Source organism: Belonocnema kinseyi, chromosome 7 (assembly GCF_010883055.1).
Source record: "Belonocnema kinseyi isolate 2016_QV_RU_SX_M_011 chromosome 7, B_treatae_v1, whole genome shotgun sequence".
Lineage (NCBI taxonomy): Eukaryota > Metazoa > Arthropoda > Insecta > Hymenoptera > Cynipidae > Belonocnema > Belonocnema kinseyi.
This window is the reverse complement of record NC_046663.1, coordinates 125,469,204-125,493,490: the sequence shown is the minus strand read 5'-3', so window position 1 is coordinate 125,493,490 and position 24,287 is coordinate 125,469,204. Positions and strand designations below refer to the sequence as shown.

At 32.4% G+C, this 24,287-nt stretch overlaps 1 protein-coding gene across 1 annotated transcript; it reads right to left on the bottom strand.

The window, feature by feature from the left end:
• Positions 1–16: 16 nt before the first annotated feature.
• LOC117177468 lies at positions 17–11,219 on the bottom strand. The gene is made up of 3 exons (XM_033368190.1): positions 11,079–11,219; positions 2,241–2,409; positions 17–423 (listed from the first exon to the last, which is right to left on the bottom strand). The coding sequence occupies exons 2-3, from the start codon at positions 2,276–2,278 to the stop codon at positions 150–152; spliced, it is 312 nt and encodes a 103-aa protein (XP_033224081.1). The 5' UTR covers positions 2,279–2,409; positions 11,079–11,219; the 3' UTR covers positions 17–149.
• Positions 11,220–24,287: the final 13,068 nt, after the last annotated feature.

Below are 24,287 nucleotides of genomic sequence, written 5' to 3'. Positions count from 1 at the left end.
AGTAGACGCACAGTGATCCTCGTAAATACTTTAGAATTACATTTCGATGTTACATCATATAATTAATTCAGTTTTTTAAATACATTTCCAGTATTTCTACCTTTAATCGTGTACGGGAAGCCCTTGTTTCTTGTTGCGAATCATTTTTCTTAACTTAAAGAAGCAGTTTTGACGATGTTATTCTGGAATTTTTTGCCAAACGTCACGAAAAATAAGCATATATAATCATTGCCGTAATCGTATTCGGGTCTGACATTTTCAGTGTTACCTACACTATCATTAGTAGCATTAACATTTATTTCATGCGCTGATGTCTCATGTACGTACTGTTGGTCGTCGCCATGTTCAATATGATCATTAACATCATCAGATTCGTAGATCTCCCAATCATCATCTCCACTTAGTTTGAAATTGCTTACTGTCCTGAAAAGCAGAAAATAAAAATTACATTTCATTTATAATTTCTTCAAAAAGTAGTATATGTAAAACCATTAGAAAATCAGAAACGACGGATACATTTACGATTATAGGGATTCTTATAATTAACACGAAAATGAAACAGAACGATTTTTTCGCTCTTCGAGTCTTAAGGCCATGTGATACTTAGAAAATTGTCGATTATACCAGTTTTAGGTTCCCCCGGCTTTTTTTCTATAATAATAAATATTTTGTCTTTAAAATTTGGAAAATGATAGCGAACATGCTAACGGATGTCCCACATACTTTTTTTGTAGGTTAATTAAAAAAAGTTTTAATTTAGCAAAATTTGATTCATTTGAATAGCGCTTAGGAAATAGTATCGATTTTTTCAGTGTTACATTCCCCCGGCTTTTTTCCTAGGATAAGAAATATTTCGTCTTCAAAATCTGGGAAATGATAGCGAACATGCTAATGGACGTTCCCGGACACTTTTTTTGTGTTTTTTTTATCAACATTCTTTTGATATTGCTAACAACGTGCGTGTCTATTTCGAGGTTATGTGTGTTACAATTCTCCCGAGCTTTACTTCCAAACTACACAATATTTTTGGCCGAAAACTTTGGACTTACAAATAAACATAGTAACTAATCTCCCGGAAATAATCTTGTTTGCAGCCAATCAAAAAAGTTTATTTCATAAATAATTTCCAGATTATCAGAAAGGCAGAGATGAAAAACGACGTAACCTCAAAATAATGTATATGCATAACATTTTTATTTACCACAATACATTTTTTTGTTATTATCCCTCAAATAGAGACTGGGGACTTCCGTTATGATATTTTATAGCATCTCCGAAGTCAGTTTTTAAACGTGTTCATTTTTGTGGAAAAAAGCCGGGGAAACTGTAAGTATCACATGCCCTTAAGATAGTCTTCAATTTTGATTCGTTTACGGAGCCTACAATTCGCTAGTTCTTTCACCCAAAAGTGCGAACACTTAAAATGTATCTCTCGATTTCGTATCTGAAATATTTCACACTATTTTATGAAAAAGTAGTAATATTTTATTTCAGAGAATTCGCTGAAGAAATTTTTCACAAAAATCCACTTTTTAATTTATAAAAATTCTGAAACCCACTTTTTCTTGGAAAAGAAGTGAGATATAAAAAGGTTAACAGAGCGAAACTGATAATTGGAAGACGAAGGTAGACTAGAAATTATAGTCTACCTTCGTTTTCTTAAAAAACTTTATTTTCTTTGTATAAAAAAATACAAAATTCACAGTGTAAAAAAATTTGTTTAATAATACATACCTACTTTTTCTATTTAAAATAATTATATGGAGAACAAGAAAAACAGAAATTTATACTCAAATAAAAAATTCTAGTTTTACGTGAAAGAGAATAGAGATTACAATTACTATATAAAGGGGGTCTTTTTGCACGAATTTTTCCAGGGAAGATATTTTCTCCCTTAATTTTTTTTCATATCTCCCTTTGTTTTACAGTAAACTGGGTATTTATATTTTTAAACATTATATTAAAATGGATTTTTTTCTTCGAAAAGTGGTTGTCGACATTCCAAAAAAAATTTTTTTTTAAATTAAACATTTTTGCTGTTTATCCTTTTCATTTCAAGTAATTTTAAAGAAACCGTGCTGAGATACTGTGTTTTCGTCTCGTAAATATCAACATGAAGCATATTGGTAGCAGTCCGTGATAATTTCAGGAAAAGAATAAGAAAAACGAAAAATGTGAAAAATAATTAATTAACCGAAATAGATGATTTAAAAATAGGTAAGCGAAGTTTTTATATTTACTTTCTGTGTTCAATATGTTGCTCAAGGAAACCCATCATATCGTAATATTTCCAAGTGAGTGGCTTATTTTCAGGAACTGCCGATCCAGATTGTATATATCTCTTCTCCTTTTTGTGCTCTTGGCGATACTTTTTGTAAAGCAGCTTTCATCGGAGTATGATGTGTTTCACTAATAAGAAAATAATCATTAATAAGAAATAAATGAATAAAAAATTTGCTTTATTTTTCCCTTTTTTATGTTTTTGTCTGTGACGTTTAAGAATAAGACAGTTAATTAAAATCCGTAACCTACCGATAGAAATCTCAGAGTATTCTCAAGCGAAATAGCCTGGCCCGTTTGCGGCTATCTGCAGGATCGATTTAAATGATTTATTCTGGGAGATAATCAAAGAGATTTGGGTCCTTTTCGAGGTCCTTTCTACTATCGGCGAGAAAACCATAGGCATCTGCCTTTGAAGCTTAACAACTCAGTCAAAAAAAAAATGCTAGCGCAACAAAAAATAGTCATTTAAAAGCTGAAAGTGTCCTACGTTAATGAGCTTGAAGACGTTTATGTAAAAAAATTCTTGTGCTTAGCAGACTCAAAAATGTTTTAAAAAACTAAGGATTTTTGGGTACATTTAAGAACAGTCAAGTTTAGTGCATTATTTCTTATACAAGGGGCGATGGAAAAAATTTGAAAAAATTCATGAGTATGAGGAAAACTGTTGTGAACAACATTGATGGCACCAGGCCACGGGCCGAAGAAAGGGACCAGCGGTCGGCAGTAAAAAAGCGCCCCCCCCCCCCCCTGCTTTCTGTCACTTGTTTTCCAACAAACAAAGATGTCTAAAAATATCGCGATTTTCACAAAAAATAAGACTAATACATCCTTACGGGTGATTGAAAATAAATACAGAGCCTATCCATTACAGTTTGCAGTTTGAATCGCTTGAATATCTGTATTAGAACTGAAGATGATATAGTTGCACATTTTTGTACTTTTACGCAACAATTTTTATTATTTCTTTAATTTCTTAACTACAACTGGTTCACGACAGTTTTTCTCATACTCATGAATTATTTCAAATTTTTCCCATCGTCCTCTGTATAAGAAATAATGCTCTAAACTTGACTGTTCTTAAATGTACCTGAAAATCCTTACTTTTTTTTATATTTTTCAGCCTGCTAAGCGCAAAAATTTTTTTACATAAACATCTTCAAGTTCATTTACGTAGAATACTTTCAGCTTTTATATGACTGTTTTTTTGTTGCGCTAGCATTTTTTTTGACTGAGTTGTTAAGCTTCAAAGCCAGATGCCTATAGTTTTCTCGCCGATAGTAGAGTGATGCGACGGTCACATAATGGTCCTATTATATTCGGCACGTACCGGGCGGGCAATTATTTACAATAGTTGGCCATCGTTAACCCAACTCTTCCTTCTTAAATTTGTCTTCTAATTATCAACACTTTTTTTAATTGATGAATTTTCTTATTATTCATATTTATAATTATAACTTATAATATATTATTTTGAAGTTGAATTAAAAAATGTTGTCTGTTTTTGTGTATCTCATTCCATTAAAGAGGTAGGTTACATTAATTACAATTTTAAACATGTAAAAAAGTTAGATATCTAAAATGATCGAAATCTGTAGATTCCGAATTATTATGTTTTAGGCTGTTAACTTTGAAATTTAAAAAATCTATTTCTTAACTTTAATATGAAAGCTTAACAAAGGACCCTTGAGTGTCGGCTATTCTATTGAGATGGCCTTTATGCTTGTTATTTATAATCGAATTCTTATTTGAATTTCAACCTCTGCTTGTAATTTATGATGATTGTCAGCAGAGAATTTCTCAAAGCTTTTCAGAGCCTAAAAATCTTCAGTTTATATTCTTAGGCCAGTCAACGAAGGATTTTAAATGGAAATAATTTATAACAATGAACTAAGTTGTCAGGAAGCTTCCTTAGGGGGTCTTGAAACACCTCCCAAAATTCAGTAAATTTGGGGGGGGGGGGCGCTCGAGCCGCCATATTCCAATATGGCGGCCTATTTCATGTTTTTGGATTTTCCTTGGAAACGGCTGCTTTAGAGCAAAATAGTTTTATAATAAAACACTTTAAATTTTCTCCTGAATAAAAAAGATTATATAAAACAATGCCATAAAGTGAATAGTTTGTCCGGAAAATTGAAAAGATTGAACGTTTTTGGAAGTTCATTATTTTTGCATTTATGAGCGATTGCCTCAGTGAAAACGATTGCAGTTTATTGTTTCAAGCTTGGTTAAAGGTAAGCGACCGTGCAATATTAATAATTTTGTTGTAGCTATATTATTTATTTAATATTGAAAATTATTTTGATCATTTTCAACGCTTAATTTGAAGAAGTTGCTTTCATTTCTCGAAGTAGGGACTATGTCATTTACCTTACTTATGTCTTAACAACGCATCCGCAAATTTTCGAAATTTTAAATTAATTTTTTGATATTAAAAACCGAATTTTTCTGAACCTGTGTCAAAACTCTTGGAAAATCCGAGTTGAGTCTGGGGGGTGAAGTAATAACGATGTATTTACTGCAGGCCCACTTTTTCCTTCAAACGGTAGAAAACATAATGCACCCATCGTAAATAATTTCAACTCCTTCCATATGCCTGGGACATTTCGAACTGCATTTCCCAGGGCATGAAGCGACCATGGTCATGTGGCCACAGGCAACTATCGGCGTCCCTCTTCCGTCAAAGCAAATACGCGAGGGCAAGCGAGAAAGTAACGGGCTTGTTAGTGCAGTGAAGCACAGTAATTTCTATTTTTGTAAGACAACCTTTCTTCTCCCACTAACATTTCACGTCTATTAAACACGTTTTTTGTATCAGGAAAAAATCATATCATTACTGATTTTTGCATTAAGTATTCCAAAGGTGCTCCAATGATTTTATCAAAATTCAGTAATGATCGGATTAAAATTAAGCTTACAATCAAGCTCTGAAGTAAATTTAAACCTTTTTTTGACACGCCTCCAAAAATACTTCTGTCTTCAATCTACTGTTGTTTATGCAGAAAGTCATTTGTAAAATAATAATTTTGAAGATAATCTAACAAGAACAGAAAATTATTAACATTCCATGAAATAATTCAGATCAATAGTTCAAGGAGAAGAAAATGAAATAACCATTTTTGTATCTCCATTCTTCTCCCGCTAACATTTCACGTCTATAAAACGCGTTTTTTGTATCAGAAAAAAATCATATTATTACTGATTTTTGCATGAATCATTCGAAAGGTGCTCAAATGATCGTATCAAACTCGTATCAAAAGTATTTTTATTGGATCAAACTGTAAATATAAATAAATCATTGTTTGAATAATTGATTGGTCAAAACCATTCTAAATCCGTTAAAAATTCGAAATTTCCAGCTTTTAAATTTAAAAATTAATCTGTTTCAACTCGAGTCTTAATCATTAAGAAAAAGCAAACAGCCGACTGAAACTTTCGAAACTATTTTTAATTAAAAAATTACATCGGAAAAATGTATTTTGTAACTAAACGTTTTTACTAAATTTAAAATATTGGCTCAGTGTAACATATTAATGCATACTATTTTAAATTTTTACATTCTCATCATTTATGATTGAGAAAGTATTAGAATTGTCGGAAATTTGACATCACAATTTTTCAACGGATCTCCACGTTTCGAGACCCCCTGAATCCGAAAATCAGGTTTTCATGATGGCATCTGTCTGTCTGTCCGTCCGTCCGTAAACACGATAACTCTCGAAAAAATGAACGAATCAAATCCATCTTTGGCACATTTTTTCTAGATCATAAAAGAAAAGACAAGTTCGTTAACCAGCCATTTTTGATAAAAATTCAAAAATTGAGCGCATTTTGAATATTCTTGAGACCACTTTTTTCTGAATTTGAAAATTCTATATACGGATATTCATAGTATTGAAACAATTTTTGGATTTTCTTCTAAAATTGAAAATTCACATTTTGATTGCACAAAAAATAATGGAAAATAAAATATTCCGTTTTGTAGACAAACTATGTAGGATACAAAAAAAGATGAATTAACAAAAATAATTATACCAAAAAAGATCTACCATTTCGTTAAGAATCACTTCTTGATAGGACGCGTACTTTTTGTTTTATTCATGAAAAATAACGTTGAAAAAAGTAAAATAAAAAAAATGTGTGGAAAAACGACGAAAGTTACGAGAAAAAAAATCCAACAAATCCTGTTTACAAATGTCTGTCGGAAATTGAGCGCGCAGCGCGAGTGTCACGATAAGAATGTGTACCTCAAAGCCTACAGAGCTTTGAGAAACTTAATCTTTGACTATACTTAATTAAGTAGACAATTCAGAATATGAAGATGCATATAAATACTGCCATCTAAAAGAGATCTTTTTAATAAAGTTTTTTTCAAGCATTCCAAATGCAAAGAATAAATATCCGAGCGCGAAGCGCGAGGTGTAATTATGTTGGAGTGCGAAGCGCGAGATTCAACCGTCGCGGGCCGTAGGCGCGCTCAAACTTGCCGAATAAATCAAAACCGAATATTTAAAAATAAACAATTTGAAATTGAATTGTTTTACCTGGGAAAACTTGAATCGTTAAAATTTTGAATATCTTTTGAGCTTTGAACGTTACTATTTTGATTGTTATTTAAAAAGAAAGGTTTAATATCTAAGTAAAATGTATCAATTTAGATGTTTAAATAGCAATTGGACCCTTATTATTTTTGGACGAAATTTGAGTAATTTTAATAGGTGTTTGGAAGTTTTGAAAAGATTGAAAATTAATTGAAGACTTGAAATGATTTCATGTAATTTAGACGAAGTTTGTACCAACAAAATTCGGCTAGTCGAACCGAAATTTCGGTGCAAATAGCTACAGCCTAATATTAAAATAAAATGTCGATTTTTGCAGATTTAAAAGAAAATGGTAAACTTTTTAAGAATTGTGAAAGGCTTCAAAAGACTAAAAACATTCTCGTTAGATTCCTAGGAAAATTGCAAACCATTTTTTATTTTGGAATATTATTTAAATATATTATTTAAATAATTTTAAAGTTGCATAAATTAAAAATAACTTCTAGATTTAACAAGATTTTGAAATAAAATTTGAAGCTTTTCCAAAATGTCCGAACAACATAAGTTAAAAAGAATTTAATTTTTAATTTAAGGAGTGCTCAGTTTAAAAAATGCAATTGTCCATTTTTGAACTTTTCTATCTTAAAATTGTTTAAATTAATGTAATTTTAAAAATTGAAAAGTTAACTGATTCTTTAATTGAATGAGTTCAAAATGATAACGTAGATTTATATTTATAGAATTGAATTTGAATCTTTGAACTCATTAATTTTTCAAAGTTAAAAATTCTCAATTTAGCAGTTTATCTGCATTTTATTTAAAATTTCTAAATTGAAAATTGTTAGTAACTTCCATTTTTCAAGTGAATATTATAAAGCAATTCAATAAAAAAAAGTGTAATCAAGAAACTTTGAAACCTCGGTTTCAAAAGTTCAAAATTCAAGTGGTACAATTTGAGTGCTTCAATTTGTAGTTTGTTTTTATTACTGCAAATGAAAGAAAGTTAAGCTTTAGAGTTCGAATTGCATAATTTTATTGACCGCGGAAAATGTTTGCTAAACCGGAAAAACCCGGAAATGACCGTGATTTTTTGTTTTGTTTAAAACGGCCACCCTGAATACAGAACTAGATAACCAACGTCTTTACCAATAATAAGGTTTTTCCATGAAAAACTGTTTTACTAAAGAGATTACATCGAAATCTCATTTTAGGCTGTTCATTATCTTTAATTTTGTAACTAATGGGAAAAGCGCTAACAATTGCAGTTCTCTTTGATAATATATGCCATAATAACTGATAATAATACATAATACATAATTACTATCTTTTAATAAACATTTGTGATAAGAAATTGTCTACAATCTGATTTACATTTATTTGGGCCAACATTCTCTTGATAATATTTCTCATCCTAACAGTTTTTGAATAAATACAAAATAATAAAGGAGTTCTTCTTTCATAGATTAAGTAATATTTGTTAAAAAAAAGCAACAAACCAGATTCTGACTTACAATCTTAAATTTATGTTTTGTAAAAAAAATCACATTTGAAAACTTTTTTATGCAATTTATTATATTGCCGTCGGGAAAAATACACACTTTTATTTAAGTTCATTAAAAAGCATTTATCTGTTAAGGTCAATTATTTTAGCTGAAAATGCCTTTCTTTGCTTGAAATTTCATTTTCAATTTAAAAATTAATTTTCTTATATGCACAATGACGGATTCAAGCTAAAGAGTTGTGTTTGTAAATGAAAATACTAAAGTTAAAACGCAAACAAATTTGAGAAACATTACTGTTTTGGTTAAAAGTTCTAAAATGGTTTTTGGTTAAAAGTTCTAAAATGAAGCCAGAAGTATTTTGGAGGCGTGTCAAACAAAAGGTTTAAATTCACTTTAAATTCCGATCCGTTCCGGAATTTGGCGATTTACCGAAATATCTCAGGCAGTATTAAAATTACCCGGAAACCGAGAAGTTTCCCGGTAAACGACAACATTGTCAAGAAGTATCCAGCAGTGATGTCAGAAAGCGGATATCTCTGACATGCGCAGTTGTGATTCCTGTGTATTTTTAACTTGACACATGGCGTTACATAACCTCCCAGATAGTACAAGAGTTTGCGGTAAGCTTACCTAGACCTTGCGATGCACGGTCCAGAAGCTTGTATTGAAAGGTTTAGGCAAGCTTCCCGCAAATAAGACAATGTTCGCTATGCGGCAGTATTGCGAGGCAAGATTGAGGGACCATTGGAATAGGAATCTTCGTGAAAGCTTGCCTGCAATATTGAGCGAACATTGGAGGAAGATTCGTGGGCAAGTTTTATTATAAATTTCTTTTTTCAAGTACCATACATCATACATTTTCGTAGACACGTGAGGCGGCATTCTAGGAGAACCTTAAAAAACTATTGCGCAGCCCTAGGTGCCGTGCAAAACTAATGCGCAATGGATCAAGTTCAAGATTGACAGGCAACGTTTCCTCAATCTTGCTTCGCCATATTGCCACATGACGGACATTTTCTTATTTGCGGGAAACTTACCTGAACCTTGCGATGCAAGCTTCCGAAACTTGCATGTCGAGATTTATACAAGCTTTCTGCAAACTCTTGTGCTATCTGGGCTAAAAATTCACAGAAATAACTGCTGCGCATGCCAGAGATCACAGCGTGTGTGACCACGGGAAATTCAAATGCTATCCAATGAGAAATATAAATATTTGGCATGACGTCCACGACGGACCGAACTCCTTACCGTCATTAACTTCTGCTGAAGGTGTCTTCAAGCGCATCCATAATAGTTCAAGCAATATGTTGCGCACGAAGTTTAAAAATAAAATTCTCTCTCGTGCATCGCAGCGTTGTGCGTCATTTGCATCGTAGTGTGGCGCAAGCATCCACACAAAATTCTTAAAGTTACCGACGGAACGCTTATTAATTGCTACTAAAAGAAGATGCACTTGAAGTCGCCTTCAGCCCATGTGAATGACAGGGATTTTATGTTTTGAAGTTTTTAACGCTGCAAGAAAAAGTATTGCGATTACTCCGTGATTTTCTAATGCAAATTTTAAGGTAGAATTCCAATTTCAACCATTTAAGATGATTTTATCTGTATTTTTTTTTTTTAGTTTTTAAAAAAGGAACTGAATGGGGACCCAAATGGGGCCTTTACGGGTACTTTGTATAGGCTTCATTCGGTCCTTCGGTCCGCCAAGGGTCTTACCCATCGGTAAAATAAGTTCTTAAGGGCATGTGACACAGCCAAATACCTATATTACCGACCTCACTTTATCAGCTCACTGAATATTTTTTTCAACCTAAGAACTTTTTTTGTGAATAAAATATCCAGCTGAAACTTTCGAAAATGTATTATAGTACAATAAAGTACGTTTAGGTACTGCATTTTGGTAGGAACTTCACTGAAGATTATTTCATCTTTTTTCTGAACCTCGACATTTTTTGAACGTTCGAACTTTCTTTATACATAAAATATCTGTCTCAAACTTTGAGAAATACAAAAGCCGAAAGAAAACTATGTTGAAGTACAAAGCTTACTAATAAAAGAGGTAAAAAAATAGATTTCAACTATCAATTCCATGGGCATCAGCCGGGAACCTTGTACACGAAAATGCGAACCCTGGCGGCCGCTAGACGAGGCTCTAGAGGGTTCATATTTTCGTGTACAACGTTACAGGCTGATGCCGTTGGAATTGATAGTTTAAATATATTTTTTACATCTTTTATTATCAAGCTTTGTACTCTAAGGTAGTTTTCTTTCGGCTCTTGCATTTCTCAAAGTTTGAGACCGATACTTTATGTATCAAAAAAGTTCGAGCGTTCAAAAAATGTCGAGGTTCAGAAAAAAGATTAAATAAATTTCAGTGAAGTTCCTACCAAAATGCAGTACCTGAACGTACTTTATTGTACTCTAATACATTTTCCAAAGTTTCAGCTCGATATTTTATTTACAAAAAAGGTTCTTAGGTTCAAAAAAACATTCAGTGAACTGATAAAGTGAGGTCGGTAATATAGGTATTTAGCTGTGTCACATGCCCTTAATAAGACAGAAATATCATTGTAATAAGTTCCAGTAAGATTTTGGGTGAGTTTGCTTTCAACTCTTCCTAGAGGATCTCTAAATACTACCACAACTTGACGTCTATTATTATTATCTTCTTTGTTTCGATTTTGATATAGGTTTATCTATAATTACTTAATATTACACATTCATGCAAGCACTTGTTTTATGAAAGAGACTATACCTAGTAAAACACTACAGAAATTCCTTTTTTTCAAATATTCCCGCTTGGTAAAGTGCTGCCACCTGCAATGAAAAATGTAGTACAAACAGCTGTGCTAGAAGTCGTGGAAAAATAGTCCCCCGCGCCCCGCGGTCCAGCCAGCGATGTGTTCATACATGTAAAGGTTACAGTGCTCTCTGCGAAATAAAAAAAATTGTTTTCTTTAGTTCCTTTCCATACTTTTCGATTTTATCATCAAAAATTTGGCATTGCAATGTGGAAAAACAGTAATTATCAGCATGAAAACAGGAAATTAATTAAAACTGTGAAGTCTTATACTTGTTTGTACCGAAAGGGTAATGACAATGTTACGGAAGAAAATATCAGCCATGTCTGGGCACGTGTGCGTTTGAAGTTAGCGCAAAATGGATACAATATTGATGATAAATTTTAACGATTTTATTTTATAAAATACTATGGATATACTATTATAGAGTACTATGGAATGTGTTGGCTGAAATTTATAAATGCATCTTATTTTATTTAAAGTTTACTTCTCGGTTTAATTTTTGGAGGTGTAAAGTATAGAAGAAATGGCATTGTATTATTTGTATTTAAATCCATCCTCCGCTAATTATGCATTTTAGTGTGACGGCATGCTCGTCGGTATAATCAATTCATACATAAAAATCAAAGAAAATTATCGCTTTGTTAAACAGATTCAAACAGCTGTTCCACAAACCGATAATAATTGCTCCTGGTTTTCTACTTTTAATTGACTATACCGGCGTGGCTTGACGTGACGGCTTTGGTTCTAAAGGCCTTTGGTTCAATGGATGTATTATAATGACATGATGTTCAAGAAAGCTCACATCACACACAGAAAGTGAGTGATAACATAAATCAGAATTATCTAAAAATTGTTATTTAGTTCAGGTGTGAAGTAAATTTTTTAAAATTAAAACAGCGCTTTCCTGATCATTTAATTGTTCCGTAATTTCAGGTATCTCTCTTCGCGCACCAGTAACCTCTTTACTAGCGACCATCTCGACGCTGGTGCTAGTGTTGCTGATGCAAGTATGTAAAGCATTTTTCAACTAATTTGAATTTAGTTTGTACTATTGTGCTTTTTATTCAATATAACTGTTTGAAAAATATTTATAATTTGTTTAAATTTTAACTAGAAATGTGTGTTCTTACTGTAATAATCACTTACTATGTTTTAAAAATATTTAGTATTTGTCTCATTTGTGGTATTGATACAATTTATTTATGAATATAATAGTTTGCATTTTTCAGGCACTGCGCCATCGTACAGAATTCATCCGCAATTTCTATTCACAAAAAACAGCGGACAGCACACATTGCAGAGTCAACGTTTAACGAATAAATTTCCAGTACAAAACATTCTTGCAGGACTGGCCGATACTGTCTGCAGTGAACTTTCAGGAGGGTCAGTGATTTTTCCTACGCAAGAAGGACAAGGAGCCAATTGGCATCTTATTGAAGACAAAAGTGAAATGTTGCAGGAAGAGCAAATCTCGCGGTATCAATCTCTAAGAAATTCACTTGGAGCAGGAGAATTGAGTTCCGAAAATGCAATGTCTTTAGAATCTTCTTCAGCAATATGCCAGGCCAGTCCCATTGACTTAATTCATATCGAGAATGACTTAGCACCCATTGTTGTGAATTCGTCCGACGAAAAGCCTATTCAAAATTCGCTAGTATAATCCACATACAAGGGTTGTCCGTCAAAAACTCGTGTACCATGTTCAATGGTTTCGACTCCATGTACTGCAAGTTCTTCACCACCGGGATTACTGACAACTTCATTAAAGAGGTCTGAATCAAATTTTCTGTTACAATTCAGTGAAGACCAGGGTGCAGGGCCATCCCAGGAAATTTTGGGTGACTTTTCAGTGGTTCGAGAACGCACACAGTCTACTTGCTGTGAGAATGACTATTTGCCCCTGACTCAATTAGAAAATAGATCACCATTGTCTTTTGTACTGAGGGATGATAGAGTTTAGTGCAGAAGAGAACAGGATGCTGGATCAACCCAGACAATCTCGGTAAACCGGTCAGTAGTGGACGCACCTATACACTCGACTTTCTCGAAGAGCGATTCTTCATCCTCTACACACTAAGAAAGGGCACCAGAATCATCTTCTGTATCAAAAAGTCAACCTCAATTGAGAGGTAACCAGCTTGCTGGGCCGCTGCAAGAAATCTTGGAAAAAAGATCAGCAAAGGGAGTTCAAGCATCCACGTGTTCTCTAACTGATTTACTACCGACATCAACGGCGACTTTATCCGTAAATAAATCTTCGTCAATCGCTGAAAACCAAACGCCATTATGGGATTTCGCATCGATACAAAATCCGCCTGGCCTCCTAAGATCTTCAGAAAATACCTTTTTGCCGGGGTCCAAGGAATCTCAATATGAAAACAATATTGGGCCTTTCGTTCAGAGATGTCCATTGCAGGATATAACACAGGTGCAAGTTCCACCTGACTTGCAAGGATCAAGACGATCCTCTAAAAATAAAGATATACCCTCTCCATTTACCACCTCGATTAACGTTAATAATACATCCAGTGCACCCGTAAGCAAACAAAAACGGGGGAAAAAGGTGCCCCCTTTAGATAAATTTGCAGAAGAGAAGAAAAGAGTCAAGGACACTCAAACTAAAAAGATTGAAGACGCAATTCAGCAGTGTTCGACTGATTTTCATGGAATTGCGTCAATGTGCACTAAAATGATCGACTTGAAAACACAAATATTGCAAGCACGACTACAAACGACGGAACCGGTTCTTATGTGGGAGAAGAAAAAACTGGCAACAACCCGAGATGGGTTTCTAAACCTTCTTGAAAAAGAATGGATTTCATTGTCGAAAGAACAACAAGATGAACTTTTTCAAGAAATTCTTCTTGTAATGGAAGAATTTCGAGTGAAGAGAAAAGTAATGTTGTTCAGAAGTATGATTTTCTGTATTTCGTCAATTATTATTATATTTTTCATTTTCGTACATTTTAAAATTTTCACGCCGCTTCGCTTGACTTTTTTAGTCACAGGTACACAAAGAAATGAAAAATGTTGTTTACTTACTTAAACCAAGATAAGGATCTCATTATTTATCGCTTTCGAGGAAAGCATTACTGCAGTGAAAAATTAGCTGATTGCCGTGAAATATCACTGATTATCAGTGAAATATATTTTCCTGTAACAACAATAATCTCTGTATTTACAGATATTTCAGCGTCAAATTCAATTGTTGCAGTGACTTGCCCATGGACATTGAAAAATATTTCATTAGAATAATACTGTGTTACTGATCTTGAATCGTTCTAGGTCTAAACGCAATTGTTCTTTGCTCATATTTATATATTACTTATTTATAAAGAAACTGATGTATTACGTATGATTCAATTCTTTCTTAGATAAGCTTTAGACGCGTTAAGTCATTTACCAAAAGAAATAACTGTTTCTGTGTGCAGATTAGCAGAATAAAATGCTGAACTTCCTGAAAAGTTAGAATTCACTAACCGTTTTTCTTTCAAAATGTTTATCTCTAGAAAATTTGTCTTTTCAATTAGAGAATTTATTATTTTAGTTAAAAAAGGTTGAAAATTGGACTACTTTCTTATAATTAATTTTTTGTGTTAAAGAGTAATTAATTTGACTAAAACTTGAACTTCTCCGTTGTTATTTAAAAATGTATCTTTTAAACTAAAAATTGAACTATTCGTGTATAAATTTATTTATTTTGTTGAAACGTAATCTTCTTTGGTAGAAAATTAATCTTCGTGATTGAAAATTCATCTTTTTGGTTTTTAAATTCATCTCTATTTATAAATAATTCAACTTTTTTATTTTAAATACAACTTTTACATTTGTTTTGGAGAACTCATTTTCTTAGATGGAAAGTTGAACTATTCGCTGAAAATTTGACTATTTTCTTACCATTTTTTTGTTGTTCAAAATCAACTTTTTTACTACACTGATAGAAATTTGAAGAGATTGAATCACGGAACTGCTCCTTGAATTATTCTAGCTTGGTGGAAGAACTAAGATCTCGGAAACCTTGCATTCAGATCAACGGCCGTTGCTTTAAAAACAAGGTTTCCGGGATCTTTGTTCTTGCATCAAAGCTAGAATAAGATCAAGGAGCAGTTCCATGAATTATTCTCTTAAAATTTCTCTTCGTGTACAAGTTTAACTTTTTGAATGTTGGTTTAAAATATATTGCATTCAGTAAAAATTTCAGCGGCGGATCAAGGGCGGATCCAGAAAAATATTTGGGGGGGGGGTCAAAATATATGTGTGTATATATGTGTGTGTGTGTGCATATATCCCATGTTTGAACCCCCCAAAACATCTCCCCTGGATCCGCCACTGGTTCAAATATCTAATATTACATAATTAGTCTAAAATACATCTTTTTTCATTGAAAATTAAATTAATTGTTTTAAGGTTGAACGGCTTTGGTAAAAAATAATTTTGTCTTTAAGATTTTATCTTTTAGTTGAAAATCCATCTGTTCTTGAAAATTGATGTATTTCAATTGAGAATGAAACTTCTCGGTTAAAAGTTCAACTATTTTTTGAAAATTGTTTTGCTTTTGAATTTAAAATTAACTTTTCTGAGTGAAAGTGGAACTCTTCCATTTTTTGATAAAAATTATATGTTTTAGTTAAGAAATATTTGTTTCCTTCTTTGTGGAAAATTATTCTTTCGAGATTTTCAGTTCTTTGAGGTTTAAATGCATCCGTTCAGCTATAAATTCAAAAAAATCAACTGTTTCATAAAGAATTCGTGTTTTTACTGGTGAATTCATCTTTTCTGTGGATAATAAATTTTTCTACTGGAAATTCAAAGTTTTCTGTTTAACTTTTTTAGTTCCAAATTCGTCTTTTTAGGCAGGAAAGTAATCTTTAACGCTTAAAATTTTCTCTTATTTAATTCAAAATGCAACTATCCGCTTAACAATTACCTATTTTGTTGAAATCGTTATGCAATGGCGGAAAATACCACTGCTCTAAAGAAAAGTCAGCTTTTGGATTTAAAGTTAAACAATTTGGATTTTTTCTTATTGAAAACTTAACTTTTCTATTCTATTCTTAGTTATAAATAAAACTGTTTGGCGAAAATCTTACTATTTTTTGACATTTTTTTCTGTAAACAAATTTTTTTACTCAAAGTTCATTGCCAGTTAAAAAGTGGTTGTTTTTAGTTTAAAAATAAGCATTTTTTTAGAAATACATGTATTTTGTTGAAAGTTTTTTTCGTTTGTAGGAAATTAATATTCTCTTTTGGTAAAAATTTAATCTTTTTTATTAAAAACTTAATTATTCCCTTTTTAGAGAATTTATATGTTTGGTTTAAGGTTCATGTATTTGGTTCGACATTTGGCACACAATTTGGCGACGTCTTTACGACATCGTTACGACATCTTTACAACAAATTTACGACATCCTGTGTCCATGTCGTTTCGGTGTCTGAACGATAGCGTAAAGACATCGTCAGATCATACGATTTATTTACGATATCGTAAAGACACCTTAACGACATGGACATATGATGTCGTAAAGTTGTCTTAAAAATGTCGTAACGATGTCGTAAAGACGTCGTCGAACTTTGTGCCCACTGGGTAAACTTCTATATTATAAAATATGACTTCCATTTTTTTGTCGAAATAAAATCTCTTTCAGTTAAAAATTTATCTATTTCGGTACAGAAGAAAACTTTTGGGTTAAAAATGTATTTTTTTGTTAAAAATTAAAATTTTTTGCACAAGATTCGTCTCCCGGCTAGACAATTTGCTTTTTTGGTTTTAAAATTCATCTCTTTTTATACAAATTTCATTTTTTTTCATTTTGTTGAAAACTCAACTATTATATTTTTTATTGAGAATTTATCTTCATAGGTGGAAAATTAAATTATTTGGTGATAATCTATGTTGTTAAACATTTTTTCTGCCGTTGAAAATACATATTTTTTTAATAAGAGTTTAACTCTTTCATTGCTGCTAAAAAATTCATCATTTTTACTTTAAAAGAAAGCAATTTGTTTATAATTGTATGAACTTTGTTGAAAATTCTTTCTTTCTTCTTTAAAAGTTAATCAGTCCTTTTGGTAGAAATTGTATCTTTATTATTGATAATGCAATTAATACCCATTTTTTAAAATTTCTTTGTTTGGTTTTAGGTCCATGTCTTTGGTAAAAAATCAAATTAATAGGCTAAAAATACTTTTCTTTTTACTTCAAGTGGCTGTTTTATTGAAAAAATTTTTTTCACTATAAGTTTAACTCTTTCATTGCTGGTTAAAAATTGATTGTTTTTAGTCAACAATTAAGGGCATGTGATACTCACAGTGTCCCCGGCTTTTTTTCCATAAAACTTAAAATTTTTAAAACCTGAATTCGGAGATGCTATAAAATATCATAACGGACGTTCCCGGACGCTTTTTTGAGGGATAATAACAAAAAAAATTGATTGTGCTAAATAAAAATTTTATGCATATGCATTATTTCGAGGTTACGTTATTTTTCATCTCTGCTTTTCCGATAATCTGGAAATTATTTATAAAATAAACTTTTTTGATTGCCTGCAAAAAAGGTTAGTTCCGGGATATTAGTTACTATGTGTATTTGTAAGTCCAAAGTTTTCGGCCAAAAATATTGCGTAGTTTGGAAGTAACGCTCGGGTGAATTATAACATACATAACCTCGAAATATACACGCACGTTGTTAGCGCTATGCAAATTAATCACATTTTGCTCAATTAAAATTTTTTTGAATTAAACCACAAAAAAGTGTGTGGGGACGTCCGTTAGCATGTTCGCTATCATTTCACAAATTTACTTTCTTTTTAGAAATTTAACTGCTTTGCACAAAATACGTCTTCTGGCTTGGAAATTCGTTTTTTGGTTTTAGTATTAATTTGTTTTAGTAGAAATATTATATTGTTGATTATATAATATCAACTACAACGTTTTTCTTGTGGAATTTATATTTTTGGCAGAAAAATTCAATTATTTGGTTAAATAATATACTATAATATTTTGTTTCAAATGTAATCATTTGTTTGAAATATAAGCTAAACATTTTGTTTTGTTTTGAATTGACCTTTATGTTGAAATTTGAAAATTTGCAATCTATTTCCAACTATATTGTGTAATGCCTCAAACTGACATGGAGTCATTTTTGTCATGCCGTAAAACTCTTCAAGGTCATGATTTTCATAGTAAAAAAAAGGGTATTATATGCCCCAAACAAATCACGTACATGGTCCAAGAGGTGCGGTTTCACCCACCACCAGCGACAATTTCGAATGTCCCGCCACGATAAATATAAGCCATATAGGCGAAGAATGTGAAGGAATTCATAGCAAATGATGATTACAATTAATTCACATTCCATTGTTATATTCCACGGCACTGAAAATCTGTCACTTAAAAATAATTAGAAAATCCGCGTACTTGACAAGAAATCGGTGAAAGATTAAACACCTGCCATAACATAATATAAGGTTAGGTCGCTTCTATCCATCGATCAAGCTGGAATGCCGAACGGCGCTTACGATAAATAAGAAACGACGGAACCCGAAACGACAGTCTGCTGAGCGACTGTTGGCAACAACGGGCGTATGACGTCAGATACGTTTATACGTTCGAACGTCGAAGTTCACGACTCTTATTGTGGACTGGCCCTCACAGTCCATTTACTTTCACAAAGAAATCGACAAAACGATGACAAGCATGTACATTGTTTGTTTGCTACTTCGTGAAAAATAGTTACAAACGGAGATTTTATTTATTTTTTCAATTAAATATATTTTTAATCACCGGCCAGTTTTAAAAATGTGCGTCTGAAGCGAAAATTATATATATTTATTTTCTGAGGACCTAATAAGATTTCCAATGAAAAATATTAAAACTTCATAATAAACATGTACTCAACTGCGACAACTGCTATTCTTGCAAAGCAAATTCCCTGGCCACAGGTGACTGCAAACTCTTTTTCTTTCATTTTCGAGGGATTGAACCTACGTATTCGATCGTTATGCACAATTTCCGTAATTTCGTGTTTCTTACCCGCATTTTTGCACGAGTAAGAATATTTTAAAAACGCATAAGACATTATTTTTAACCTTTTTTAACCTTCCGAATAACGAAAAATAGACGACGACGTCACGAGTCGATTTGACGATCGAATTCTGTTTATTTCGTGTGCCGGCCGGCGCCAGGTTCAATTAGGGAAAGGTGGAGCGAGACAGTGCACAAAACCTTTGACGCTGATTAAGTTTTAACCTCTAAGAATATGCAGAAACAAATATTAATAAAAATTGTCTCCAAATTATCATTTACAAGTTGCACATACGTTTTTGTAAATGGAGAAAACTAATTTTTCAGAAATTAAGTATTAAGTACTGCAGATTAGTTGCGGCGCTATGGAACACGTGGCGGGTAAAACAGAACGCATGTTGGGGCGGTATGGAACAATTAGAATATGAATTTTAATTTGTAAATAATGTTTCAAAAAGGGATATAATGTTAAAATACGTATTTTAGACAAAACATTACATACTAGCAGTCTTCCTTTTATAATTTCGCATTTTAATAACTTAAATAATGTACTTTATTACTTTTTATTTCTTACAAATATCTAGCAACTATTCCGACCGGCGACCGGCTACACTGACAGTGACACGTTAAGTTCGCCGATGTTCCGGTGTTCCATTCCGCCCAATTCAGCTTGTTGCATCTCGCCCCCAACGTCAATTTTATTTGAAATCCGTAATTTTCTTTTCTAAATAATTGGTAAGTAAATCTAATGCCTAGAACAGAAGATTTAAACATCATTTTTTGAAATTCTCGTAAGGGAAAATGGGATAAGAACATTATTAGTACTTTATTTCCTCTCGAAAATGGCACCATTCCTGAGTTCCAAAGTACTAAAAATTTGCACTTACTTTCTGATACAGTTTACATAAAATATCAATTCTTTTTTCACTTACCTTAATTCAGTAGACTTATTTTTATTTAATAAATTAATATCAAACTTAAAGTTTAAATATTTTTTTAGATATAGTTGCGTTCTATTTTACCCGTCTGTTCCGTCGCGCCCCACCTTCCCCTAGGTATTTTTACTTCAATCAACAGCTAAATTCTCTTCGTAGATTGCTGAGGGGAAACAAGGAAAAAATAGTTTTAAATTCCGGTAAGCTTTTAAAAAAATAAAGTTAGCTTATGTTTGAAGCAGTACCTTTTGTATGTATACATGTAAATACTCTTCATGAAAAGTTTCAAAAGTTGGAGCATAAAGTTTGAATATATTCTCACTGAATATTTATTTACATGGACGCGTTTTCGGACGGCGTAAAGTCACACAACCGCTGTCTTCGAGTTTGATTTATATACGCAGAGTGTTTATTCAAGCAGTTAAAATAAATTTCTACAAATTATAGAATTCCTCTTCACATATTACATTCTATAGTTGCTGATTTATTATTACGTGCATTTAGGTAAGTGAATATTTATACAGTTTGTCCAGATTGTAAAATATTTTTAAAATATTAAAAAATATTAAATATTTTAATAAATAAAATATTAAAATTAAATGAAAATAAATATTAAAATATTTTAAGGCCATGTTTTATACAAACTCACAATTAATTCATAAATGTTACACTTTTACTTTTTGCATTGAAAAGGAAACTGAAATGCGGTTCTGTAGTGGAAAAATATATCTAGCAATTTTAATATTCCTTGTGGAAAGAAAACCTAATGTTGCATTTTGAGGTTAGAACTTTATAACACGTGTGATTTGCTTTTTTAATACTTGCATTGAGAACAGTAAAAACATAGAAAGCTAATTGAATCGCGCTCCCAGTAAAGAAACCTTATATAGATTGTTCTTTCAGAAAATGAGCAATCCACCTGAAAAAGGGAGACAACGCTTTTTACCCGATTGCAGAAAACTTGTACATCCGAACACAGTTCTTCGTCGAAAAAACAATTTAGATTCTGCCTTGGACGATAGTTTGTACAGATTTTACAACATATTATACATATAATTTTAAAAAGCACCATATGGCATAAAATATCGTTTTTTATTAATGTTTGGCTTAGGGTCTCGGATGGCTCCAGCATAGATACCAGATAAACCCGGCTAAACCTGCATTGCGGGACAATGTTTCAGTGCAAATAAAACCAGCCAAATCCCAGATTAACCAGGATAGACACCCTTTTAAACTTTGAAGAAATCAATTTCTGGTTCCATGTCTCGGATAGCTTCCGAATAAGCCCGGTTAAGCGTGGATTGTAGGAGTTAATTTTTCAGAGCAAATACTGCCAGTCAGACCCGGGATGATGTTAGTTGAACACCGAAACGTTGTTTAATGTTGGTGTATTGACACAGAGATGCAACTCAGGCCCCTTTTTTCCCTTTAAATTTGAAAAATCCTATTAAATCCCTAAACTCGAGAATTTATTGAATTTATACCTTCAAGAGCAATCTTTGAATTGTATGTAAAAAATAAAAGAACCCGATTTTCAAAACTGTATTGTGAGTGTAAAATTATAAGTAACAAATGTGAAAGGTACATAATCGACCTAAATAATGATGTAATGTAATTTTGATTTAAATAAAACAATTTTCTCGCAGAATTTTTAAACCTCTTGGGAGATGTTTCCAATGATGAAATGTATACAGAAGCGCTGCCACAAAAGTCTGTTGTGCCTCAGAGAATGGACGTAGATGATGATGTTAATGATATGCCCTTACAGTCTGGTGCAATGGAGGAAAACGAACCATTAACTTCACTTTCAAGTAATTCTATTACGTATATATTCTATTTCTAAAGGAGTAGATATTTTGTCAATAACACTGAAGAAATAATTCGACGATACACGCATAATTCTGGTTATTCCAACCATAATATATTGCTGGCTCAGCTACAGCGATACGGTTGGCGTATTTTACCCATACCATAATTATTGAAACAATATTATTGTTTCAGCCATATGTTCTAATAGATATTTCTAAACATAAGATGGCTGCGTCAGACAGAATTTGTTTGGGGTAAATCAACCATACGCATGGCTCTCAGCTGCACCTTCCATAATTTCGTTGAAAATTATTTTTTAAAGATACACGGAAAAAATATAAATCGTCTTTGTTTTCATTGCGTTGAACTATTCAACGAAATGTGTTACAAATTTCTATGAAATTTAAAGGCCGGGGTGACGTAACCTCGATTGAAAGGTAGTGTATACGTAAAAAGGTAAAATAGTTCTATAAAGTTCGCCGAAAAAATTTTTTATCTTTTGCATTATTACTTTATACTTTAATATTTGTTCACATGTTCGAGTACACAATTATTTTGTCTTACACAATCACTACACTATTTATAATCGTACGCTATGCAGATTTTTATTTGTCGCGGGGTCGAACCCTAAATGTTTCGCATTCCTAACGCCTAAAGCCCCGCGGGTAACCTAGCTTCGAGTATAAAGAAAAAAATCTAAAATATATCCTACAGCTGTGCAGGACCATCTGCAAATGTTTGCAACCCATTCTATAAAAAACGTTGCGAAGCTTAAAATAATATATTTATAATATAATAATTTTAGAAATATTACAAATTATTATTGAATATTTTATGTAATTAAAGAAGATTTTAAATAAATTCAAAAATACTTCAAGATATTTTAAAAGATTTGAAAGAAATCAATATATATTTTAAGACATTTAATCGATTTCAAATGATTTCTAAAAATTTACGAAGATTTCAAGAGATTTAACAGACTTTAAAGAATTCAAGAACATTATTTATATTTTAAAATTAATTAAAAATCTTAAAACTTATTTAAATTCCACTGAAATTTCTTAAAAATTCTTTAAAATTACTTAGAATCTCTTAAATTTTTAAAAAATATCTTGAACTCTTTTAAATATTATGAAATATTTTTAAATCTTTTGAAATTCAATTACAAAAACTGCTTAAAATGCCAGATAGGGTCCTATAGAAGCCGGACCAGACCCTAATAGACCCTGGATCGAAATTTCGTATGGGTATATCCGTGCTCTATTCGGTTATTTATTCTCTAGCTGAGAATTATTCGGTACTATCCGGGTTTTATAGGGAAAACGTGATCAATAATGTATTTTGACAAAGCCAACATAGATTTTCTATCCGAGCATATCAGGTACGTAACCGGGACATGGAACCAGAAATTAATTTCCTCTTGAGTCTAAGAGGGCGTATATCTGGGTCTATTCGGTATATGACCGGTAACATTTGTAACCAAATTAAACCGTCCTGCAATGCACATTCAGTCGGGCTTTTCCGGGTCCTATCTGGATATGGAACCAGAAATTGAATTCCTCCAGTCTAAAAGGGCGTCTATCTGGGTCCTACCTGGCACATGAAACTTGAAATTGCGATTTCCTCTAAAACCCGAAGAGGCGTCTATCCGGGTATATCATATATCTTTACCAAGTCCTACACACCACGCTTAACTGGACTTTTCCGGGTCCTATCTGGGACATGGAACCTGCAATTGATTTCTTCCAAACATTAAAAGGGCGTCTGACCGGGTCTATTCTGGGTATGACCTGTAACATTTCTAAAGAAATTAAACCAACTCATACGGTGCACATTCAGCCGGGCTTATCCAGGTCCTATCTGGGACATGGTACCTAAAATCGCGATTTTCCTTAAAGCCCGAAGAGGCGTCCATCCGGGCCTATCCGGTATTTAATTAAGGCATTTGCACCGAAAAATTAACCAAGTCCTACAAACCACGCGTAACTGGGCTTTTCCGGGATCTATCTGGGACGTGGAACCAGAAATTTATCTCCTCCAAACTCGAAAAGGGCGTCTATACGGGTCTATCCGGTATTTGACCGGTAACATTTCTAACCAAATTAAGCCTACATGTTTTTTGTTTTACATATATGTTTTACAATAATTATTTATTTTTAAGACTATTTTAAGGTACACTGAAATGTCTTAAATCTTTATATTAATAGTATTTTGTTATTATCGTGAAACAATATTTATATTATTGAATTTCTACTATATTGTGTAATGTTGAAATGTATGTACTGTCCTCAATCTCTATGAGAACACATTTTTCTGTTAAATCTGTAACTATAATTGTTCCGTTATCTTGTCGCTCTTCGACTTTAAATAAATGAGTTAATTCAAAATCGGCTA

Excerpts from the sequence above, each read along its gene's own strand:
- LOC117177468 (XM_033368190.1), bottom strand. The coding sequence starts at position 2,278 with ATGATGGGTTTCCTTGAGCAACATATTGAACACAGAAA. Across the intron at positions 424-2,240 it reads CAACATATTGAACACAGAAA|GACAGTAAGCAATTTCAAAC; the intron begins GTAAATATAAAA and ends TCTGCTTTTCAG.